Genomic DNA, 23,277 nt, shown 5'->3' on the forward strand with positions numbered 1-23,277 from the left:
AACTTTTAATGTCAAAACCATTCCAGAATTCTGTTGGTACTTACTGGAGAGTTTGATTTATCCTGCCATCATTTTCAGACTGTGCGTCCTTATGAACTCTGATTTCAAAAGAGGAATTATTGATGACTTGAAGGAGTTAAATGCTTGTGGAGAGGTGCTCCAATAGGAGTGGTGTGGAATCACAGGCACTTGAGGTGTGGATTCAGCAGGTGTGCAGTTATTCTCAGCCGCAGATAGCATTCTGTCTCAACGGCACTCGGTACAACAAAGCACTCAGCGTGTACGAAAGGGCTTCTTCCCAGTGAAGATTTTAATGGTGTTGTGGCTCTGGACACTTTATCTCCTCATCCCCCTTGTCTCATTAGAAAGCCCCTCACCATCTTCTGTTCCTTTCTGCTGAGCTTCGGTCTTTAATACTGTGAATGAAACCTTGTGATGACCAGTTTTCATGCTGGCCAGGTTATTGTTGTCACTCAAGTGTAAGTTTGATTAGTCCTAAAAAAAAATAATAATAATAATTTATTCACTCTCGTGTCATTCCAAAACATTTATGGCATTCTTTCATCTGTGGAAATGGAGGAGAAATTTACAAGAATGTACAAGTTGCCCTTTTCCGTTCAAATACAATGAAAATGCTTTTTTTGCAGCAAGAAAGTTCCTGTCAGATTCCTTTTTGGTAAACTATTCCTTTATGATTTGCTTTAAAAAAATGAGGATGTTTTCAAGCTTAGCCACATTGATGAGATTAATGTACATTTAAATGTAAAATGTTCTTTTCAAACACCTGAGAGTTCGTGAAAAATAAGAGAATGCAGTCACAAGCTATACCATAAATCTACTACAACTACAATAATGACCCAAGAAAGTTAGTGAGTAAGAATTTCAACGTCTTTTTACGCACTTTCCTACTGTTTGTTTTATTTGTTCCCCATGGCGTCCTGGAGGCTGCACAGCATGCCTCTAAACAACAGCGACTGCTCCATCGCCACAAGGTGAACCATTCCCCGCTGTGCGTTATTATTAATAACTGTCAGCCAGAGGGGGTCACCCACGACAACTCCTTGAAAAGAACCCAGGGCAAGGCAACTAGGCCGCAGCTGGGCGTCTTGTAAAACAATACCCACCTCCCCACTCCCTGCTTCCCCAGAGGATGAGTGCTTAAGGCAGGAATAATGGATGGGGGCGATTGGGGAGTAGGGCACGGCCATGTTTCCAGCCGTGAAAAATTAAGATGTCACTACCTGGCTCTGTTAAGCATACCTTTTGCCAGAGCACGAAGCTATCTATTAGAACAGGACAGAGCAAAGACAGCATTTGAACGTCTCCCTTCCCACCTCCACCTCCAGTCTCACCCCCCCTTGTAATATTTTTTAGTTTAGGCCACAGTCAGGTGGGATGATGAGGAATCATCCCACCTGACTGTGGCCTAAACTAAAAAATATAAAAATAAATGAATAATTAAAATCTTTATTTACTCACCTCAGCCTTTAATATATAATATAATATAATATAATATAATATAATATAATATAATATAATATAATATAATATAATATAATATAATATAATAAATAATTCTAAAATTATATTATAAAATAATTCTAAAAATGATATTATATATATATAAAATTCTAAAATCATAGAAAACATTTATAAAATATATTTACTATAGCTACACTTTAAAAGATATTCATATCTACTTCTGTTGCACGGAAAACAAATAATTTAAATGTATTAATTTAAATGTACGGTGTTTATACAACATTTAACAATATAATATAATATAATATGTGTAAAATAGTTAATATAGATGCAAAAAATATTCATATATCATCCACTTTAATTGTATGGTAAACAAATAATTATTACTTTTACTCAACTGTGCCTATATAATACAATTTAATAATACTTATTACTGTCATATAATTTAACGCTTTGTAAAATATTTTTACAAATTCTATGAAAAATGACAACATATGGGCTAGCTACAATACATTTGCCTGTATCGCAAGGGATATGTAAAATGTATTTAGTACTGCACAGTTTATTTTATTTATTTATGTATTTTTGTCTTTGCAGAAACTCACTCTTTTTAAAATAGCGGATGTTGTTGTTCTCTGCATAGCTGCATTGCTGTGGTCAGAGCAATTCCAAATAAGTGTTTCCTCCAATCTCCCTACACCACCTCTAATCCAACAAGTTTCCATTAAAATGAATGTTATAACTGAAACAGGGCGCCGAAGATGTGTGTGGGAGGGTAGTGACAGCAATTTATTTGTGCTCACCTCCTCTCCCGTGCACTCTCACTTTGAATGCATTACAAATCCTGCTTTAATTTTCTCCACTGTACCACATAGACACTCAGCTACATCACTCCAATCTCTCCGAATGAAATTGGTTTTGGAGGGGTCAGAGTTCAGCGCACTGGTCGGTGTTGTGTTATGATTTCCATCTAATCTGGGAGAGGACTATAAAGACCTAATCCGCCCTACCTTTTCCAGGCACTGCTGCACTCTTGAGCCTGCGTATTTGAACCTTGTAATAAACCGAGAGAGGAAAGAGGAATGATCGTTTTTTTCAAGTCCTATTTGTTTTGTGGATTTATGGGAAGCGAACTGTTGGATGACTTCAACTGTGCCACGAGTAGACAGACTCCATGAGGCCAAGGCTAGATTAAATGTTAACTTTGACCCTGTTTGCTGATCGGAAAGGGCCACCCCAGGGGCTTCAAATGGGTTTGATTTGGTCCAGAGCAGGAATAGGAACCCCTGTGGATTTACTGCTGTGAACGACCCACTTTCCCCTGCAAAACATTAAAGCGAGAGCTCTTTTCACTGAAGTCCTTTTATTTCTTTGTACAGCTAAATGTGATTTCATTTTAATCAGTTTCGCCTAACTTGTGTTTTTTATTTGAGTTGTTGCATTACTGTATATCTCAACTTGCACCTTCCAAATTAACATGTTTACTTTGTTACCAAGAGTGAAATTGGCCGGACAATCGTGCACAACATGGATGATCACAGAGCATTAGACAAATGGCTTTGAAATACTGTGTGTTTTGCAGAAAGCCATCATTTCATATTCATGATGCCTGACAGAAGCAGGTGATACCATGTAGGATTGTTACAGCTAAAATGGTCGTCTGTGGAAAAACACCTTGCTAGCTGAGGAACACATGCTCTTAAAATACAACAACCTGCTGAGTGTGGTATTATCTGTTATTGTAATGCTGGAGGAACTGTTTTTCCGCTGCTTACAGTAGCTGCACATTCAGCTGTATAGATTTCCTCAGTTTTTTTTGCTTTTTCTTTGTATATGCCTACAGCTCTGTGAGATTTGAACAGAATACAAACAGAGAAAGCAAAGCTTTCATGACATTGTGTACATGCATCAATGACAATAGATCTCAATCAATTATACGCTCTAAACAAATGGTGCTAAATAGTATGTGTTAATTGGCTCATAATCATAGGGGAACCACTTTAAGCGATATACAGCACCTATCTTTAAAGGTTCTCTACAGCACCTTTGTCAAATGGTGCTATGTTGAACCACAAGAGGAACCCCAATTTTTCTCCTCAGATTTTAGATATGTTGCTCCACTCTCATATGTTTGCTATGAATAGGAATCTACTACAATGGCAAAAGCTGTTTTGATTTACTTTTATGCTTCTCTGAGGTCAAAAAAGTCTTGTGTGTGGGCCCTGGAATATTTCCTTATAGGGTGGCCTTGGGGGCAAAAAGGTTGAGATCCACTTTATGTTCAAGAAATACACTGTTTTAATGTAGTTTTTAATCCTTTCCCTGCCTAAACTAAGAGACCTTTAAAGAAATATACAGAGGCTTAATGTGTTTTTGGTATGACAGTGGTGCTATATATATATATATATATTTTATTTATTTATTTTGTGTGTGTGTAGTTACGTAGAAGGAAAAGATTCTTACAGAAAGTTTCCACTGAACGAACAGGTACATTTGCACCTAAATATGTTCTTACCCTCATTTTAACTTCATCTATTTAAGTCCCTGAAGCAGCTGAACAAGGTTATATTAGGGCTTGAACAAGGCTTGAATAAACTATTACCTTATGGGGCTTCATTTTTGATGAGATGACTTTCCTGAAATAGTTGTCGTGATACATCTCGTTGTCGAAAGCACTTCCACAGGCATTACGACCATATGGGTACTTCATTTTTCCCTGTGCTCTTGTCGTTACATTAATTTTCAGAAACTGTGGCTGTCGCTTAATGCCAAAATTAAATCCTGCACCTGCTGACTGGACTCAACGGGGCGATCACTCCTGTACCCTGAACTTAACTTTCTCCAGAAGACATTTATGTGAATTTCTTTTTCCTCTGATCCCAACCATTTGATATCCTTGCTCCTCAGAGATGAACCTTTATGCCCTTAATAAATGCTCTATATTGACATCAAAGGAATGGGGAAAATGGCGCAAGGCCATGTGGGAAGCGGTCCGGGAGCTTCCTGAAAAAACCCAGGCCTGGGCTCTCCTAAGCGAGAAGCCATAATCTGGGCTGAGCATATGGAATTTATCGCTCGTCTTTGTCTTTTTAATTAAACTTCAGCACAGTTTGGATTTGACCTTTCTCAGCCCCCTCTTTGTGAGGATTGCCATAGGTCATTTCCATGCATATATTACCTCATTTGAGCTATTCTCTGCTTCTAGTGTGTCCATGATCCACTCGGATTTACAGATTAAGGGGAGGTGCGGCTGAAGAATATCGGCCACATATTATATCTGCTGTTGGAGGGAAAACTTGAAGATCAAGTATATCATTTTAGGTAGGCCTTACTGAGCGTTAGCAAGCAAAAGATGTGCTTTTATGGCATGTAACTGTCAAACGTGTTTTTCTTTTTAATATTCAATTTTAATTTGTTCAGTTCAGTGTTCTTTTGCGAGAAGAAGCATTGTCTGGCACAGCTGTGGCTGGGGAGGTGGTGCCACTGCACCCTTGGCTGGCATCAGTTCTCTGCCGGCATGCTAGAGTGTGATAACAAGCCTTGTCGCTTGACACACTAAGATATGCAAGCCCCTCTGCCTCCCCCAGAGCTTTGGCAGACACTGATCGGCTTTTGTTTCTATGTTGTGCATTTGGAAGCCATCTTGGCTCACAACACAGCCATTTGAAAACCTTGCGGCTCATTTTCCAACCTCCTAGTACAATCCCACCAAAACCAACTCCTCTTTTACCTGTGATAAAGCAACAGACCCAATCCAGCAAACAAGAGGAACAGATTCCCTGCCCTGAGAGGTAGGCCAAAAAAATAAACCCCACTTCTCTGGAGCATTGCCTTGCATGGCCTGGTAGCTTTTAAACTATAAAAAGGGGAATTGTGCAGAGTAACAAGGACAGCCATGTTGTTATTGGATAAGATGCACGCACAAAGTTATTTTGGCTGGTACTTTGTCATTAGGTATAAACCCGATTTGGTCTGCATCGCAATCCCATAAAGCCTACACCTCCAGTTTACCGTTTTCTCCTCAAGTGCAAGTGGCATAGTCTGTAAATCCGCAAGCTCTTTTTAAAATCCCAGCTGTTTGACTAAGAAACACATAGAAGGCCAAAACGCAAGATCTCAGACTTATTGTTTAAGGCATTCTCACTCCTCGCCTTCACACTTTCTGAACATCCAATTATTTAGTACAGATTTATGGGTCCTTGGTCCAAGGAAGTTCTCTCTCTCCAGACCTGTCCACTATGCTTACACCTTTAGACTGTAGACATCAGTCCTTTTTACAGTGATAAGTTTGTAGTTTTCAAAAGACAACAATGCCTCTCAGTATCCAACTTGAACATCTACCACTATCTCTCGCACATGCAAGATTAACAACTGAACAGAACAAAGCACCACAGCATCAACTCAAACCTTGGATCTTCCCTGAAATGCTTGCATTAGGGTTTTGCAATATTGTGCATGTCTTAGCCTCTCCCACTCTGGAATACCTTGCCGTCTTCGCCTACGTATGACTGCCAGCTCTACGGACCTCCACAAAGCAGTCAACTCCACTTGCCGACAGTTACACTGAAGTTTGTGAGGACAGGCTTGGCCTCAGCCCCTTAGCTGCACAACCTTAGTAATGAGTGTTTATGGAGATAAAAAAGGGCGAGGGATAGCAGCAGATCTGTTCATGGTAGTCAGGAATGGTAGGGTTTTAGTTGCGGAACCTCCAGATGGTGATTGGTCCATGTCAGCCCCACTTACAGGGGCTTGATTTGGATAGGGAGCACAGTGTAGCGAGCCCCCTGTGCTCAACCCCTGAGCGACTTCTCAATTAGTGTGCTGCCTAGCAGAACTGTGAGACGCCACTGGATGCTCCTCACCTCAGCCCCTCAGCTCCAGGCACACAGCAGCTGACAATATATCTCATATGATCACATGGTAAGGCTTATTTTGCTGTGGATGTTACATCAATACACATGCTTCTATTGAGAGCAGCAGACCAAAGCGTAGCCTAACTGAAAAGTTCAGCAGGCACACATTTTTTTTAGGTATTGGTAAAAACCTGTATAGCACTGCTTTCAAGACATTAAATGGTTTATCTTATTAAAAATATTTCATTATTCTGACTATAATCAAAATGCAGCATTCTCCTTTTATATATAATTTGTATATCAAGTCATTTTAGTCTATGTTAATGGTGTGGGTGAAACCAGTCAGGCCCAGTTGCTCAAATGTGCTAGTGTAAAATGAGATGTACATGCAGCCGTTTTAACACCCTGATTTATTCATAGGAGAGCCAAGAGAAAGAGAAGAATGCAAATGAGGCTCTCATGTTTGCCCTTGCCTCATGTAAGTGTGGTGGATACTTCCTGTGTAACTCTAGTTCAGCATTCAGCACTGCTCTAGAGAAGCCTCTTATGTTTAGATGTTTTAGTTCTGTTTTCTCATATATTTATTGTCCTTTTTCCTTTATTCCTCCCTTATAACACTAATATAATCAATGCATTACTAAAATCGCAAACTACCTCTTCAATAAATGTATATCTGACATGGGTACTAAACACATAAAAAGAGAGGGAGAAAGAAAAGGGTGCTGCTGCCACTGAATCACACCATTTTCCATATACTTTAAATCTCTAAATGCTAAAGAGGCAAATTAAAGTCTGCATTAGTGTGCACCAAAGTCCATGGCTCAGCTTAGCTCCTCTGCATTAGCCATGCGTGTCCAGATCAATCGTGCACACTGTTTTGTTCCTTTATGGCAGCTCTGCCTGAGAGAGTGTTGAGCTGTTGTCCTGTGACTAGCACTATAAATGCTGTGCACATTGCATGTTAAATGCTATCACTGATTAGCTATTTAAAGGCAAAGACGGAGAGAGAACAGTATAGCATTGGTTTGTTGTCATATAGCATTGGCCAATTCAGGATAAGCAGAGTCATAAGAACTGACATTATACTCTACAGTGAGATTATAAACTAACACGGACAAAAAAGAAAATAGCAACATGATGGGCAAAGCAGGCTGTTGTAAATTGCTAAGCATCTTCCCTCCAATCAAAGTTACTGTGGCATCCCTCCACACTATCTGTTCCAGATATTTGGATTTGATCAGACCCATGGCCTTTGTAAGCTCTCATTAAAAAAAAAACCCTCTGCTCTTGTCCTGTTCATTAGAGTCTTTTCCATTGTCAGGCTTGGATAGCAAGATCATTTGCACTGATTCACTTCTCTCTACCACCAATCTGCATAAAAAAGAAGCATCACACTGCAGAAAGTGTAGGTGCTGCTGTCCGTAACACATTACTCTGATACCCATATGTCCCCAGCACAAAGCAACAGAGGGTTTTGATACTGAGAGGAATGTGTATAATTAATTTGATTTTGAAAAGAGGGATGTGGGTGGAGAGAGCGGGGTGCCGGTTAATGTATTGATCAAGAGTTCATTTGGCTTTATCTTCATTCTACTAATTACTTTACTCTGAATAATATCAAGGTGGTTTTCATTTTAACTGCCACTGGGAATTCCTGGGAGAAAAAAAAATATCCAATCTATTTTATCATTGATTAAAACATTTCAATCATTAGGTCCACAAAAAACACCCCTCAAGCTCAATGTGGGGCAGCATTCAGGATTCTGTCTAATTAAAATCCTACATTAAACATATCTTAATTATCTTTCTCAGTAAACGAAAGGAAAGGAAAACTAATCAGGTTGGTTTTGAAGACCTTTCCATAGATGGGATCTGGAAATCTAGTGCTGCAACAATATGGCGCTATTGGTTTTCTCCTTTCCTACAGTCAAATTACATAGTTTGACACATCATTTATTTAAAAATTTCATCTTTGCTTTGTTTTGTACGGAGCCCCTAAAGGGACCTTTGCAAAAAAATAAAAACACAGACTTTCGCGTTCGCACTAGAAACTATGGCGTGCGCACGAGAAACTATGTCTTGCTCGTGAGAAACTATGACGTGCGCACGACATTCGCGTGCTCACGAGACACTTTTGCGTGAGCACGAGAAACCTATGGCTTTCACTAGCCATCACAATGTCCATTTTATGCATTTTGATTTAGCATCATTTTTAATGTGAGGGTGAGAGTGTTTAGTACAGAATTTTTCAAAAGATCTCAACATAGAAGATTTTGTAGATTTTTTTGAGGTCACGAGATATTTCTCATGATTCGATTGAGAAAATAAAAAAGGATAAGGTAAATTGTTACAGTTAGGCTATAATTAATATGCATGCTTTCGTTGCCAATGTATTTATAGCTGACATTTCCTTTTACATCAACATAAGTGTTATTGCAACTATGACCGAAGACGAACTTGGAAAATATATTGTTAGATATGTGGATCGTCTTGCAGTTAGAGCATTTTGCCGTCAAAGACTCGCAGCATGTGAAACCACCAAGTCCACTGCACTGCAGAGATTAAGAGACAAGATCCAAAAAAGAGGCAGTACATCAGAAAATGGCGACGGTTTATTAAGCAAACTTTCAGGTATCGCCAAAAAACATGCGTCTAAAGAGACCAGACGACTGGAAATTGGGTAGCTTCATTTTTATAAAGGAGAAAACATGTTTGAGTATCCATGTTTGTAAACATTGTTAGATGTCAGCAATACATTGTCTGTATTTAAGTATAATAATCAATAAAATGACCCAAACTGTGTTAACATCTTTATGTATTCAGTGCATTTGATGCTTATTAAATTATATCAAGGGAGGGAAAAAAAATTCTAAAGTCTAAAGTAATCGTTCACAAGAGTAGCCTGAGAAAACATTGACAACAATTGTATGAAAAATGTTGACAGAGGATGCTGATAACTGCTCAATGCACATTCTGCTAAACATTTGTGCTCCACAGAAGAAAAAGTCTTTGGAATTTGGAAAAACACAATGGTAAATAAATAACAATTTTAATTATTTAATAAGACTAATAGAAAGGACCCTGCCTAAACAAATACATGTAATAACATATACTCAATAACATTAAAGGGTTAGTCCACCCAAATATTACAATTCTCTCATTAATAACTCACCCTCATGTCGTTCCAAACCCGTGAGATCTCTGTTTATCTTTGGAACACAGTTTAAGATATTTTAGATTTAGTCCGAGAGCTCTCAGTCCCTCCATTGAAAGTGTGTGCACGGTATACTGTCCATGTCCAGAAAGGTAAGAAAAACATCATCAAAGTAGTCCATGTGACATCAGAGGGTCAGTTAGAATTTGTTGAAGCATCGAAAATACATTTTGGTAACAAAAATGATGACTTTATTCAGCATTGTCTTCTCTTCCGGGTCTGCTGTGAGTGCGACTGCTGTGACTGTTGATTTATGACGCGTCTGACGTGTTTTCCGGTGTGCCCAATAACAAAGAAAACACGTCAGCAGCGTCAGATGAACGGAGGTCTCACGGGTTTGGAACGACATGAGGGTGAGTCATTAATGACAGAATTTTTACATTTGGGTGAACTAACCCTTTGAATATTTTAGAGACAATTACTTTTCCTGAAAACTGTTGCCTAAATATTTACATAATGCATACAAAGTGCACCTTTAAACTGCTATACAAGCCTTTTGAAATGTATATTGTAACATCATAGTACTTCTTTAGCAATAGCATTTGGGCATCGGATGTCCTGTAAATAAAAAAAGCCACCTACCCCTCTATTTATTTTCAGTCCGAGCACAGGTTACAATAAAGTCAGTATTGCATTCCTTAGATGCAAGTATAAGTCTATTGCTTGATAGGAGTCCTTTGGAAGCTCAAAGTTTGCCTCAGTCATAACAGAATTACAAATGTCATAGACATCACTGTCACAAGGTACAGATGAACGAAATGAGCATTCTGTCTTGCACAGCTGTAGGTCTCCTGGGTCCGCTGGTGACATGTAGTTCTCTGTTCTGTAGAGCTCTGGGAATAAGTACATGACATTGGGTCTACCGCTCGGCACTCTGTCGTTTTTTGATGGTCTTATTACATGCACATCCCACACACGTGCAGTTTCATCCAATTCATCCTGCAATTAAATAAATAAATATAAACAAAGGTTTGCATTAAAGTTATTCAACCTGCAATTGGGAGTGTACTTTTTTTAGTCTCTACTAGATCATGAATATCCATAAACACCAAGTTTCATTTAGGTCTTCATTAAAGTGACTTTTTAATAGAAATTTAATATTTTATAAGCAAATGGTATTGAGAAAAAAGTACCTCCAAAACAGCATACATTTATAATTATAACCCCACAATTCCATGACTGACTTAGAATTTAAGGGATAGATCATACAAAACATGTTGTTCCAAACCTGAATGAATTCCTTTCTGCTGTTGAACACAAAATAAGATATTGTGTAGAATGCTGGTAACCAAGTAGTTTTTCTTACTATGGAAGTCGGTGTCTACCATCAGCTATTTCATTGTCAGCATGAAGGTAAAGAGCTCATCCAGGTTTTGAAAAACATAAGGGTGAGTAAAGGATGAGAGAATTTTCAGTTTTGGAATTAAAGGGATAGTTCATGCAAGTCACACTCATGCACTTGGGGAGGTTAGTTTGACCACACACAGTAAATGATCACCTGTATAAAACAATATACACTTTTGATGATGCAGATTATGAAATTTTCACAAATAGGCATTATTTTTATTACACAATTATTTACTAAAAAGGTTTGTTTTTGTTTTTACTTAAAATAAAACAAATAAATTGCAAGTTATGGATGATAACATGGATTCGTGATACTTTCGTGAGTTCCAAAGCAATGCTTTATAGGTAAATTATGCTGTGCAGTGTGCACTAGGCCTACATCGTTAACTTTTAAGACAAAACTCACCTGGATAATTCCCAAGAAACAGAAACTGATGAGATTTTTATCCAAAAATCCCCCATCGAACAATCCTCTGTCCTTCAGGTCAGTGAACAAAGAGATGAAAAATTCCATGCATTCTTTCCTGAGGAATCCCCTCCAACTCTCTATTCGCTGATTGGCTGTGCTTGCACCTTCCATGTAGCTGTCAATGTAGGAGTCTGGCAGAATGTTGCGTCTGAGCAAACGCTGGAAGTCTCTCACGTGCCCGTTCTCTGTTCCACAGTCGCCTCTCATGATCCGAGGACAGCCACCTGAACTCTCCACTGTTTCCACGTAGTATCCTCCGACGACCTTCGAGTCACTGCTGGTTGTGAACGCATTTAGCCAAATGATCTTCCTTGAAAAGCCGTTAATACAAATACCATATGGCTTTAGTTTATCATAAGAATCAAAATGCCAGATGTAATTCGGTCCTTTTGCGAAATAGTTACACCGATGGAGACGTCAGGCTTTCCTAAATTCTACTCCAGCAGGATCTAGCAAGCTCAAAATGAAGTGAACATGTTCTTTTCTAACATGCATTTCTTTTTAGTTACACTTTGCATGCATCCACCTGTATCCGTGGAGCTGGCCTGACGTTTAGAGTTGATGCTGAATAAATGCGATAGCGTCTTCGACACTTGAGTAGTCTTTCCGTCGAAACAGGCGCCTAGACCTCAAAATGCGTTTTAGATGTCGCTCAGTGATCTGTGTCGAAATGCAAGAACAGAAACAATTTCTCTGTACTGAAGGCAAAGTTTAAAATAAATCTCAATTAATTTGTGCCTATCCATGCTTTTGCTTCCAGAGAGTGGTTTCCGTCATAGTTTCTCGTGAGCACGCAATAGTTTCTCATGCGTACGTCATAGTTTCTCTTGCGCACGCAATAGTTTCTCGTGAGCACGCCATAGTTTCTCGTGAGCACGCCATAGTTTCTCGTGCTAACGCAAAATTCTGTGTTTTTATTTTTTTGCAAAGGTCACTTTATGGGCTCCGTAGTTTTGTAATTTAATGAATTTTCACTGACAAGAAAAAAAGCATATAAAACTAAACAAGGTATAAAAACTAAATGGATGCACATACAGTATAGTAACAGCATGTCCATCCATCATCGACAATAAAAAATCTATTCAAACTCAGTAAAGCTTGTACAGTTCAAAACTTAAGAACCTTTTATTGAAGCATTTGTTGCTTCAGTTGTACTGACAGGCTTGCAGTGCATGCAGGAAAAATACACGAAAACAGTTTGTAAAAATAATTCAAAATTACATAAACATTATTAATGCTTATCACATGCATGCACAGTACATTTGTGATTTGTGTGCAAATATATGCATTAGCTAAAACTCAACAAATAAATTGCAATTAAAGATAAATATTATAAACTATAAAATATCTAAAATATCTACAATATTTTAGACACAACCATCATCAAAATAACCTGAAATCCTTTTTTTCTGAAATTCTGCACTGATAAATAATAGCATTTTTTTTCTTTTCTTTTTACTGCATATTTTCAAACACATATTGATAGACACTCTATCCGTGATTTTAATAATAACTAAAGATTTAGGAATCATTACTGGATAAAAACAAATTTGTTCACTGTCAGTTTGCCATGGTTGAGTTTTAGCTAATGCATATATTTGCACACAAATCACAAATGTACTGTGCATGCATGTGATAAGCATTAATAATGTTTATGTAATGTTAAATTAAATGTCATTATATGTGTTGCCTTTAAATACAAACAGTGTCTGGCAGTGTCCAGTTTCTGGCTGCAAACAAGTGGTTTTGATCCTTCAATAAGCCCCAAGATGTTTTTCCTTTTATTTCATTCTCCCTTTCACACAGTTTCTCGTATCTAATGACATTTCAAACACCGGCTCAAAGCAGGAGGCCTCCATATTATGAACAAATTGTCATCTGAGGAACGGATGGTTTAAGTCTTGCATCCTCTGGAAATAAATTAACAGATAAAGCTACAGAACAAAGAAATCCAACGTCCCCTCTATTCTCTATTTTGTGTTAAATGAGATGGCGTGGAGATGTTAAAATCTCTGAAGGCGTCCTGTAATTGCTATGTTGTGCTTGGAAAAAAGCTTTGCCACCATTAACCTCTCCTCAATACAATTCACTTCACATGTCTGGCAATTACGTGGCCAATAATGCTCCATTCTTGCAAATGTGTGTGTTCTAGTCTTCCTGTAATTAAATTGGGCTTTTTACATGTAATCTGAAGTCGTGGAGAGGTCAAAAATGGGCACTTGTAATCACCATCGATCAAATTTGAAATAGAGGTGCAAATATTTAATCCTCTATTTTTCTTCCATGCTAAATTGTCCTGATGGGAAGGTCAGGGATTCAGCTAATGGGTCAGGGGTAGGACAGTTTTGTTTTCTCCTTTTCAATCCTTAGCAGAATAGGAGTTCCTCTCTAAAATGACATTCGTTCCTAGGTGATGTATCCTTCAAAGCATTTCATGTAGCCATTACAATCATTCTCCATATGCAAGTCCACATATGCTGCAATGCATCTTTCCAGCATTTTCTATGAAGTTAGACCTTTAGAATGATCCATTCAATTTGTTGACACCTACACAGTGCCCTGATGCGACAGCTGAACACGTTTATTTGTGATGCCATAAACATCCGTAGGACATTCTTTCAGCAACCTCTTCTTCAAGTTCTTTCTCTTTTAACAAAGCAGCAGAATAAGGATGTCAGTCCTGGTTTAAAGTGCTAAATACACTCGTGACTGCTATTAAATATGCTGCATTTCCACTGCTGGAACTTTACCCAGGAACTAGGGACTTTGGGCTGGTACTCCGTGTATTTCCACCGCAGGAACCAGGATCTAAATAAAGTTCCGGGTAAAAAAATCCCCTCAGAAAGTCCCTTCTCGCAAGTTTGTACTCTTTCAAAGGTCTGGAACTTTCCGGGGCGGGACTTGGCGCTAAACATGCTGATCAGTTGAGTTCACGCAGCATTGTGATTTCAACCACCATTTATTCTGATAATTTTCAAAATATTACTGTTATTGTTTCATGAAATGTAGTTTTAAAAGTATTTCAGGTGAGAATGTAGTTGTTTAAAACTCAAATCTGTGGTTTATTTACAACCACAGATCACCGGGAGCTCAGTCCTCATGTATCCGCCGAGAGCAGTCTCAACTCGGCTAGTCCTTCTGACAATTGCAGCTGGCTCTGATGTCTCTTTAGTGGTAAAACATGAAATATAATTCGTTTTGGGTAAATCTAACAGGTAATCTTTGGTCTGTATTCAATTGATCTATATGTTAAAATGAAAATAAAAAGAGGCAATTGATATAATATTTTGTTTCATTGTAATGGCTGTATATATACACATTTCCCTAACTAAGTACATTTCTGCAGCTATTATTATGTTTAAATGAAAACTAAAGGAGGCGGTGGTATTTGATATCCGGTTTCGTTTTATTGTAAATATACAGAGAGGAAAATTGCAGTAGCCAAGACGAGCTGACTGATGTTATCAAGTACGCTGCTGTTTGCAGAATTCCCGGATTTGCGTAGTCGTGGACATCAGCCTCCGGAGTCGAATGCGCAAAGTCCGAACTACTGAGGATGCAAGTCCGAAATTTGCGTACTTTGTATTGAGAAACGCGCACTGACCTACATCACCAGACTATTTGCCTAATCTTCTCAGTACTTTAGACCACGGTGGAAAAGCAGAAAGCAACAGGTCTGGGGGGAAATAGTTCCTGGGGAAAAAAGTTCCTGGTACAATTGTTCCGGGTAATTTCGGTGGAAACGCGGCATTAATGTGTCAATTGCAAATTTACAGTCAGCTGTTATGGAAGTTGTCATCTTTGACAATTAGTTGGCTATTGTAGGAATATAAAAGTGCTTGAATTCAGTTATTCATTCATAAAAACAGTATTTGATTTGATTCTGATTGCTATTTTGATGAACAAGACAACTCAAAAGTCATACCTGTTTGTAAATATGCTTGTCAATCCCAGGTACTGACTATATGAATGCAACCTCTAGATCAGTCACCATTTTGTTTGCATCCAAGAATGTAAAGCTCACAATGCCGGCATTTCCATTTGGGCTAAACGGTTTTGAGATCATTCGCCTGGACACATTATGTTTTTGGATGGTCCCCTCCAGTTGAGATTAGCTTAATTGGCTGTGAAGAGCAATGACTCGTGGCACTGCGCATGTTTGGTGCAGATAATTGCAGGGCTAGTGTGGCACACCCCAGTGCCCAGCTTGCAACTGCAGGTGGGTTGGCACGAGAAGTGCCTATCAAAGTGCACATCTGGGCCCTGCGGGGGTTGAAAACTTTCATTACACCCCTCTTCAAAATACCCCTCCGAATCCTCGCACACCCCTGCCAGATTTTCTTGCTGAAAAGCCTTCCAAAGCTTTTAGATGGTTTTTGTATAGTAAGGGCATAATTATTTTGTGTTTCGCTGTGATTTTCACTTGAAAGAGGCTTCGCACCTTTCATCTCGGCTGTTTATTGAATACACAGATGCGTGAAAATGTTTGACTGCCATTGTTTTTCAGGAGTCCATTGAATTCAGCGTTTCATCTCCTGATACAAGTCTCTACGTTATTATCTCATAACAGCGGTTTCTCGAGTGAACTCCTCAAGTATTCTTAGAGAGCTGTTTACAGTAATTACCCTGTTGAGGCAGATAGAGGCAGTAACTTTCGATGTCAGTAAACATTTACCCTTTATTTCAGGAAGAATTTCTGTGCTCGATCTCACGCCCAGGTCGTAAAAACCATCTCTGCTTCCTTTTTTATCCGAGGTGAGAGAGAGGAAGAGACAGAGTGAAGGGCCTAATGACTGAATGATGTTCATGTGATGCTCATGAGTTTTAAACATGCACATGGTCTTTTCTGAGTAATTATCGCGGGTCTCTGCTTCAAAATAAGTAAGCTGACAGGTCAGCGGAGAGCTGTTCTATCTGCCTTGCAGTGGAAAGCTGAGAGGCCCATAATTCATCATTAGGATATCAGAGTCCAGGTGCAGATTAGAACTGATTGAGCCAGCAGCCAGGCAAAGTCAGGGCACTCAAGGAGGAAAATCTTATCCCACAGACAATTCCCAGGTCACGCCCGCTGTAATTGAAATAATTTTGCCCCAAGAGTTGTTTAACCTTCGAAAATCACATGTAGGCGCTAGATTGAAGAAATTCCAGCGTTCCAAACATTCCAGCTGGTCTCTTCTGCTTTTTGTAAAGGGATTGGGTGACACTTTTTCTCAATCCAAATGCTATCAAAACTGATACCTTTTTTAAGTGGAATGTTCTGTGATTTCGGAGGATAAAATGCAATAAAACTGCAACTGTTTAACTTTAATAATCATATTGGCCAATACTAATTATCAGACTGTTTTGTCAAAACCCCAAGAAATCAAAATGGACATTAATTTTTGCCCATTACTCCATATGTACTAGATATTGAGGTCATCTATATGCTGGTGTACTTCTAAATCTAAACTGACTATTTGTTTTGAAACTCTTTCTCATCATCAAATTAATCTTTCTCTTCTGATGACTCTTTCTGCACTGCAAAGATTTTTGTCCTATCAAATGCTCTTTAGAATAAGAATTCCCCTCCCCCTAATAACAACTAAAAGTGACTAGCTAGTAGCAAATCATGACTCTGAATGTTTTAAAAACAAAAATGGCAATTTTTTTCTATTGGAAACACATCTAGGACAGAAAACTGTTCTTATTAAGTAATTTAAAAGGATTCGCAATTGTTTTAAGTTATATCATACATAAACAATTAACATATAAGTAAAAGTCACATTGATAAAGCAAAATAACTCCAGATGATGCTTCTTTTTGCTGCTGGGCAAGTTTTTTTTTTTTTTGCTTAGATGTTCATGATACGCATACATTTTTATGCTAATAAATAATAAAATCACTAGCATGTTTTTAAACTTAAGATCCCAAACACTTACAGTCAATATTTTTACATGAGGATCAATCCTCCCTACAACATCAGTAACACAAGCATCAATATTTCAAGATTAACCTTTTTTTAGGCTCTCCAGCCCAAACTCACAGCACCCCAAACATTAACATTAAAGTTAGCGCAAATGCTAACCGCAGACACAGTGCCGCACTGTAGCAGTCAGAGAGCCTGCGGCTCGAGATGCAACAAATCATTTGTCTGTTATTAACCCTGAGCCTGTAATTATGCAGATTGCCATAGATTTTCCCTGGGTACCAAGAAGTGAGATCCAGGGGTTGCTCTCAGCGTGGCAGGCGGACGCGAGAACGGCGGCGCATTACTGAACTTGCCACATTCATCACTGTGACTGATGGCACAGGCGGTTGGTCCCCGGGTCCCGGTGGTTAATGTAGTGGGTAATTAACTGTCATTTGCCTGGTAATAGGCCGATGATCAATGGTTTGTGAGGAAACAAATTCTAATTCGGCAGCTGATGAATGCATACTGAGGCCAGAGCGATTGAAGTCGCGGGGGTGGCGGCAGGAGAGAGGAGCTAGACGGAGAGAGGGAGCCACTGTCAGAAATTCAAATGCTTCTGGAGGTGGCGGTGTTATCATTCTTTCTCTTTTCCCTGGAAAAGGTACAGAAAGGAGAAAGTAATGCTTAATTTGTTACCCTTGATGTTCAGAAAATGCCCAAACAAAGAAAGCAAAGAACACAAGCTTGACATTTCAGATAAACGTTATGGTTTGCTCAAAAATCTTTTTTTTCTTCTTCCCAGACCCTCAACTACCAATCCCAGCATAAAAAAACAACATTTTCTCCATTATAAATTTTATTTAAAACATTGTCTACCAAGGTTGTACAGAATTCAGCCTCTGTTTCAATTCAAGAGCATCGGGATGACAGGAAATAGAACTGAACTGTGTAACTGAACTGGAATTCCAAGAAATTCAACATAAGCATTGTATTCTGAAAAATGAAGTGTTCTTCCACACTGGCCCACAAAAGTTAATGTGGTGAACTGTAATGTAGTAATGTACAGTTACACTGTAACAAGGACACCTTAAAGAAAAAGTGTAAACTTTAATTCTACTTTCTAACATTCAAATTTATAATTGCATTTCTGCATCATGCTTGTTACCTCAATTACTTAATAATAATAAATCATTTAATAATCTATTTAAATTCAGGAAATGAATTAAAACATAAAAGACATGCTTAATTCAGTTGTGAATGGTGCAGAACCCTGATTACTACCCTGGATCATTATTTCGAAAATTACAAATAAGTTAATAGTTCGAAATTAAATGAAAATTTTATGATCTTCTCCGTGGACCGCTGGTTGAGTATAAGGGGTCCTAAAATTACACAGTTTGGACAATAACAAAGTGTCTCATTTCTTTGTCTTATCTGAATCACTTGCATATTAGAGTCTTTGAATGGTCTCGTTTGATAGGGATAATTTACAAGGATTTCATCAAGCTGGATGACATCGCTCATGCATTTTCCATTGGGGCACTGTCTAATGATTACAGTAAAGCTGCACGCTTGAGCCTCGCTTCTGCGACCACTAGGATAAAGCTTTGTGGAATAATTTAATTGGTGTCTGTTTTCCTCTCATCAAATAGGTGCCATTCAACTGTGAAAAGCCACTGTGCACCTCCAACACCTTTTGGGTCCAATCAGGTGATACTGATTGTGCATTCTCTTTTAACTTATGAATCAGAGCCGCCATGAATTTTAATTTCACGCTGCCTCTTCAGCCTGCTAAAATATACATGCTATTTTGTCAACCTTTATGTCAAAGGGAGTTTGATTTCCTCTATAATACTCTACCATTATTACACAGCCACTGACCATTGACTGAAAATCGGACTAACTCAGTTGAACCGATGTACATTTTCTTCACCCTACAGAACATAAATGGGAAAACTGGTCTGCATTTGTCCCCGGACTCTCAGGTCTTTCTTTGCAGATTGCATTTAGAGAACATGCACCTCCGAATTCATTACAAGCCAAGCACGCTTAATTTGCCGCCTCCCTTGAGAGCCATTAGCGTCTGCAGCATCAAACTGGCAGACCGGTGAAAGACAAGTGGCAGGGAGGGCTTCATCCGTCTTACCGCTCCTCCCCATTTCCTGTTGGGCTGAGAGAGTTCTCTGAGATTCTACTGTACGCAGGGACATTAGGAGCTTGTGGCACAGTTCCCTACTTACTTTTAGCAGCAGTGGGTCATTATAATGTCTGTAGAAATTCACCACTAGTGGTCGATATATATAATGTATCTTTATTATCACTTTTTATAAATTTAATGCATCCTTTCTGAAAAATAAATTATATATATATATAATGTATTTTCAGAAAGGATGCATTAAATTGATAAAAAGTGACAATAAAGATACATTTTAATGTAACATAATATTTTAATGTTTCTACAAATAATACTACAAATAAATCATGTGTTCATGAGAAGACTGGAGTAATGGCTGCACATACGCATATATATATATATATACACACATCAAGTGTACATTAAAGTAATTCATATAAAGTAAAAAAAAAAGACAAATTAAAAGTGTATAAATAATAACTGGTCTACTGAAAAATGAATAAGCACTTTTAAAAATTTAAGCTGCACTTTTTGTGTTTTTCTAAAAAAAATAATTTAAGGATTGCAGATCAACATTATGCCACAAAAGCTGCAAATAGAGTTTAACTTGCGTCAAACTTTTTAAAACTAGTATTTAATACAAGCTGTACAATGTTTATATATCGAAGACGAGTTCAGATACATAAATATTAATAAATATAATTTCAGTCAATTCTCAAAACTCTCCCTTTTCACAAGATCTAACTAAACTTGAAACTCAAACAAAAAGGAGTATATTAATTTGTTATGTGAAAATGTGAGCCAAGAGTAAATCTGTCAGTTTTGAAACAAGGGAATAGCTAAAAACAGCAGTCAGAATATAGCTGCAAAACAAGTTCCCCAAGGAACATTACTGTACATCAAGATACCCAACTTATATCTAGTTTCTACTTTAAATAAAAAAACACATCTATTGATTTCTCTGTGTAGCGCATGTAATACACGGCCAGATTCTCAGGTGAGAGCAGTTGTCTTAACTCAATGCTTTGTGTATTTGAAAAGCACAGACCTCTGTCCTCAAAAGCTCAAAGCAAAAAGCCGTGACTGTCCAATTCCAGTAAAGGTATTGGTTACTTTAAATTTGCAAGAGACCAGACATTTTGAGCTCACAGCTCGCTAGAGTGGCAAACCCAATATTAGTTTGATTCAACCTGATGACAAAAAAGACCTTCGAGCATCATTTTTCATATGGATATCGTCTATTATTCATAAGGTGAAATCTAATGCGTGTGCATTAATACAAATTAACTTGCAAATAAATACATGCACCATAATAATATAAGCGAGCAGTGAATCTATCCTTTTTATATTTGCATTTAGATCTTTGATATATAATTGCAAGATGTTAGTGGAAAGAAAATATGCCTCATCATTTCATTTCTTTCATGCTGAGGCCTTCTGGCTATGGACTTTTTCTGAAAATAGTGGAGACGTGATATCACGAATGTGTCTATATTTAGACAGGTACAATTCCTTTAACTAAATCGGCACCAATCCACTAGATGAACTCTTGTTTCCTTTCTCATCATACCTGGAAAGCTATTGTAACCCTTAATTTTGTAGGTATTCATGAGCGTACAATCTATCTGCTCAGCTCTTTTTTATTTCCCTGTGGGAAACATAGTTTCTGAAGGTTAATAAACAACCCTGCATATCCCAGGCCCTGAGATCATTTATCAGATTGGGATCTCTTGCAGAGCTGGAGAGTGGCATGCAGTTTTATCATTTTAACAACGACGGCTAAAAGTGCCCGAAGAAGTCCGCCTAATAGGTTATTTTGTTATATGATTTTGTTATCAGATATTTATTTTCCCCCTCCCCCCCTTTACTCGGTCTAGGTCGCGGTGGAGTAACAGCCATGAATCCCTAATGAATGCTCTCCGTAATGTCCCATGAGCGGACTGGAAAATAATAGGCTCATCCCTGGGCAGCGGCTCTGTAGCGCTAACCTCATACGGCCTGGACATCTCCATGATGGTCACTTCGCACTCCACTTACGTGTTTTAGTCTAATGCACAGTCTTTTTGAGCCTTAAATATCGTAAAAGAATGCATTATGGGAAATACTAGCAGAGTCTTGGTATCAGTATAGTTTTTTGGATTATATTCACAAGCTCTTGGTGCTGTTTGATTCATTTTGTTAATCAGTCTGGAGTAAAACACTATAATAATGTGTATAAAATTATACTTGTGCAACAAACCCCCATAAATTAGAATGAAAAAGATGATTCATTAAAGGGCAGACTCATAAGAGTCATTTGTTTGTGAATCAGACTACACTGGTAGAGCAGTATGTTATTGATTCATTAGAAAGAACCCGTTAATCAAATAAAATAAAAAATCAGTGTGGTAAAAAAATGTTCAAGGCACTTCGGTGTCTATAACCTTTAATATTTTTGAGCATTATCAAATCTGGTTGATACAAATTAAAGCTTATTATCTAATTATCTGTGTAACACACTGAAGTAAGGTTGAAAGAGTATTTTAAATAGAACCAGTTCATAAAAGTCATTTGCTTGTGTATCCAACTACACTGTTTGCTTTGTATGTCTTTGATTTACTAGAAAGAATGGGTTCATAAGAGTCATTGTTTATGAATCGGATTACACTGTTGGCTTTGTATGTTTTTGATTTACTGAAGAAAAAAACTGTACTACGCGGGCTGTTCTTTATATCTTTGATTCACTAGAAAGAAACTTTCATAAGTGTCATTTGTTTGTGAATCAGACTGAACTGTTTGCTTTTTATGTTTTTGATTCTCTTAAAAGAACTGATTCGCATGATTCATTTGTTCATGAATCACCCTTATAATCCCATTTCAATCTTAACGATATGGTTTATCCAGTGGTTCTGACCCTGAAACTTATTTTCTGACCCTAACACATATTTTTCAATCTTTCAGGTTGTTTGGCGTGACTGGGAACTGTGCGGCTTGCAGCAAACTCATCCCAGCATTTGAGATGGTCATGAGAGCCAAGGAGAACGTCTATCACCTGGACTGCTTCGCCTGCCAGCTGTGTAACCAGAGGTTAGTCAAATCATGTTCAGCTTTTTCAACATTTTGAAGTACTTAAACATATGTATCTCTGTGCAGATGTGCTGAGCCTCTTAAAACTAAAAGGCTGTCTTGAATCCAAAGCATCTCACAGTACATTTACTGCAAGGACAGTCCCCGTCAACCCCCATACCGTGTATTGCTAAAGGGCAAAATGGCGATAGGGAATCCCAGCAACTCTCCGGTTCATGAATCATACCTTCTAAGGTTTGAAAAATGACTTTTGGATTAAAGCCCACCACCCTACCACAGAAAGACAGTCTGGGCAGATTTTTTCTTATCCAAATTACATCTGTGTGTTTACTACAAGTACAGTCTTCCTGGAGCAAGAAGTACATTGCTCAAGGGCAATAAAGTGATTTAGGGGATAACTCTCAAGAACATGAAACGCCCTTCAGGGGTTTGAACCAGAACCTTACGATTGCTGGCAGAGTTATATTCAACTATTGAACCACCATCATTCGCAATTTCTAGTGATTGTTACCAACAACCTCTGAACCACAAGCCCATTTGTGTCACAAATAATAGACACCCTTGTCTCCACAGAGGTTTATAGTACATCTCACCCTCAAGCATCAAGCCTTGCTTAAGGACACAGTGATGATTACGAACAAAATAACTCCGTTTAAACCTCAAATCGATTTGAGGTTTAAACAATCACTGCTGATCATGTTAGGTTTTAAAAGTAAACAAGTACTTTTCTACTACACTTAATTGTATTGAATTAATTTATATTCTAAATAGAGATTATTGTTTTTTTTTTTGTTTTTTTTTTACATTCCATCACCCCTAATC

At 38.1% G+C, this 23,277-nt stretch overlaps 1 protein-coding gene and 1 long non-coding RNA gene across 6 annotated transcripts in view; one reads left to right on the forward strand and one right to left on the reverse strand.

The window, feature by feature from the left end:
* LOC132098858 (uncharacterized) overlaps positions 1 to 23,277 on the reverse strand; it is a 123,273-nt gene that overhangs the window by 54,506 nt on the left and 45,490 nt on the right. For all 3 annotated transcript variants that reach the window (XR_009422988.1, XR_009422987.1, XR_009422986.1), the window contains one exon: positions 45 to 495. This is a non-coding gene — a long non-coding RNA (uncharacterized LOC132098858). The remainder of the gene's footprint in view (positions 1 to 44; positions 496 to 23,277) is intronic.
* Positions 1 to 23,277, forward strand: part of LOC132098856 (LIM domain only protein 3) — a 47,005-nt gene that overhangs the window by 14,433 nt on the left and 9,295 nt on the right. For all 3 annotated transcript variants that reach the window (XM_059505080.1, XM_059505079.1, XM_059505078.1), the window contains exon 3: positions 22,330 to 22,455. In XM_059505080.1, the coding sequence (XP_059361063.1) occupies positions 22,330 to 22,455 (126 nt within the window). The remainder of the gene's footprint in view (positions 1 to 22,329; positions 22,456 to 23,277) is intronic.

This window comes from Carassius carassius, chromosome 22 (genome assembly GCF_963082965.1).
Source record: "Carassius carassius chromosome 22, fCarCar2.1, whole genome shotgun sequence".
NCBI classification, from domain to species: domain Eukaryota; kingdom Metazoa; phylum Chordata; class Actinopteri; order Cypriniformes; family Cyprinidae; genus Carassius; species Carassius carassius.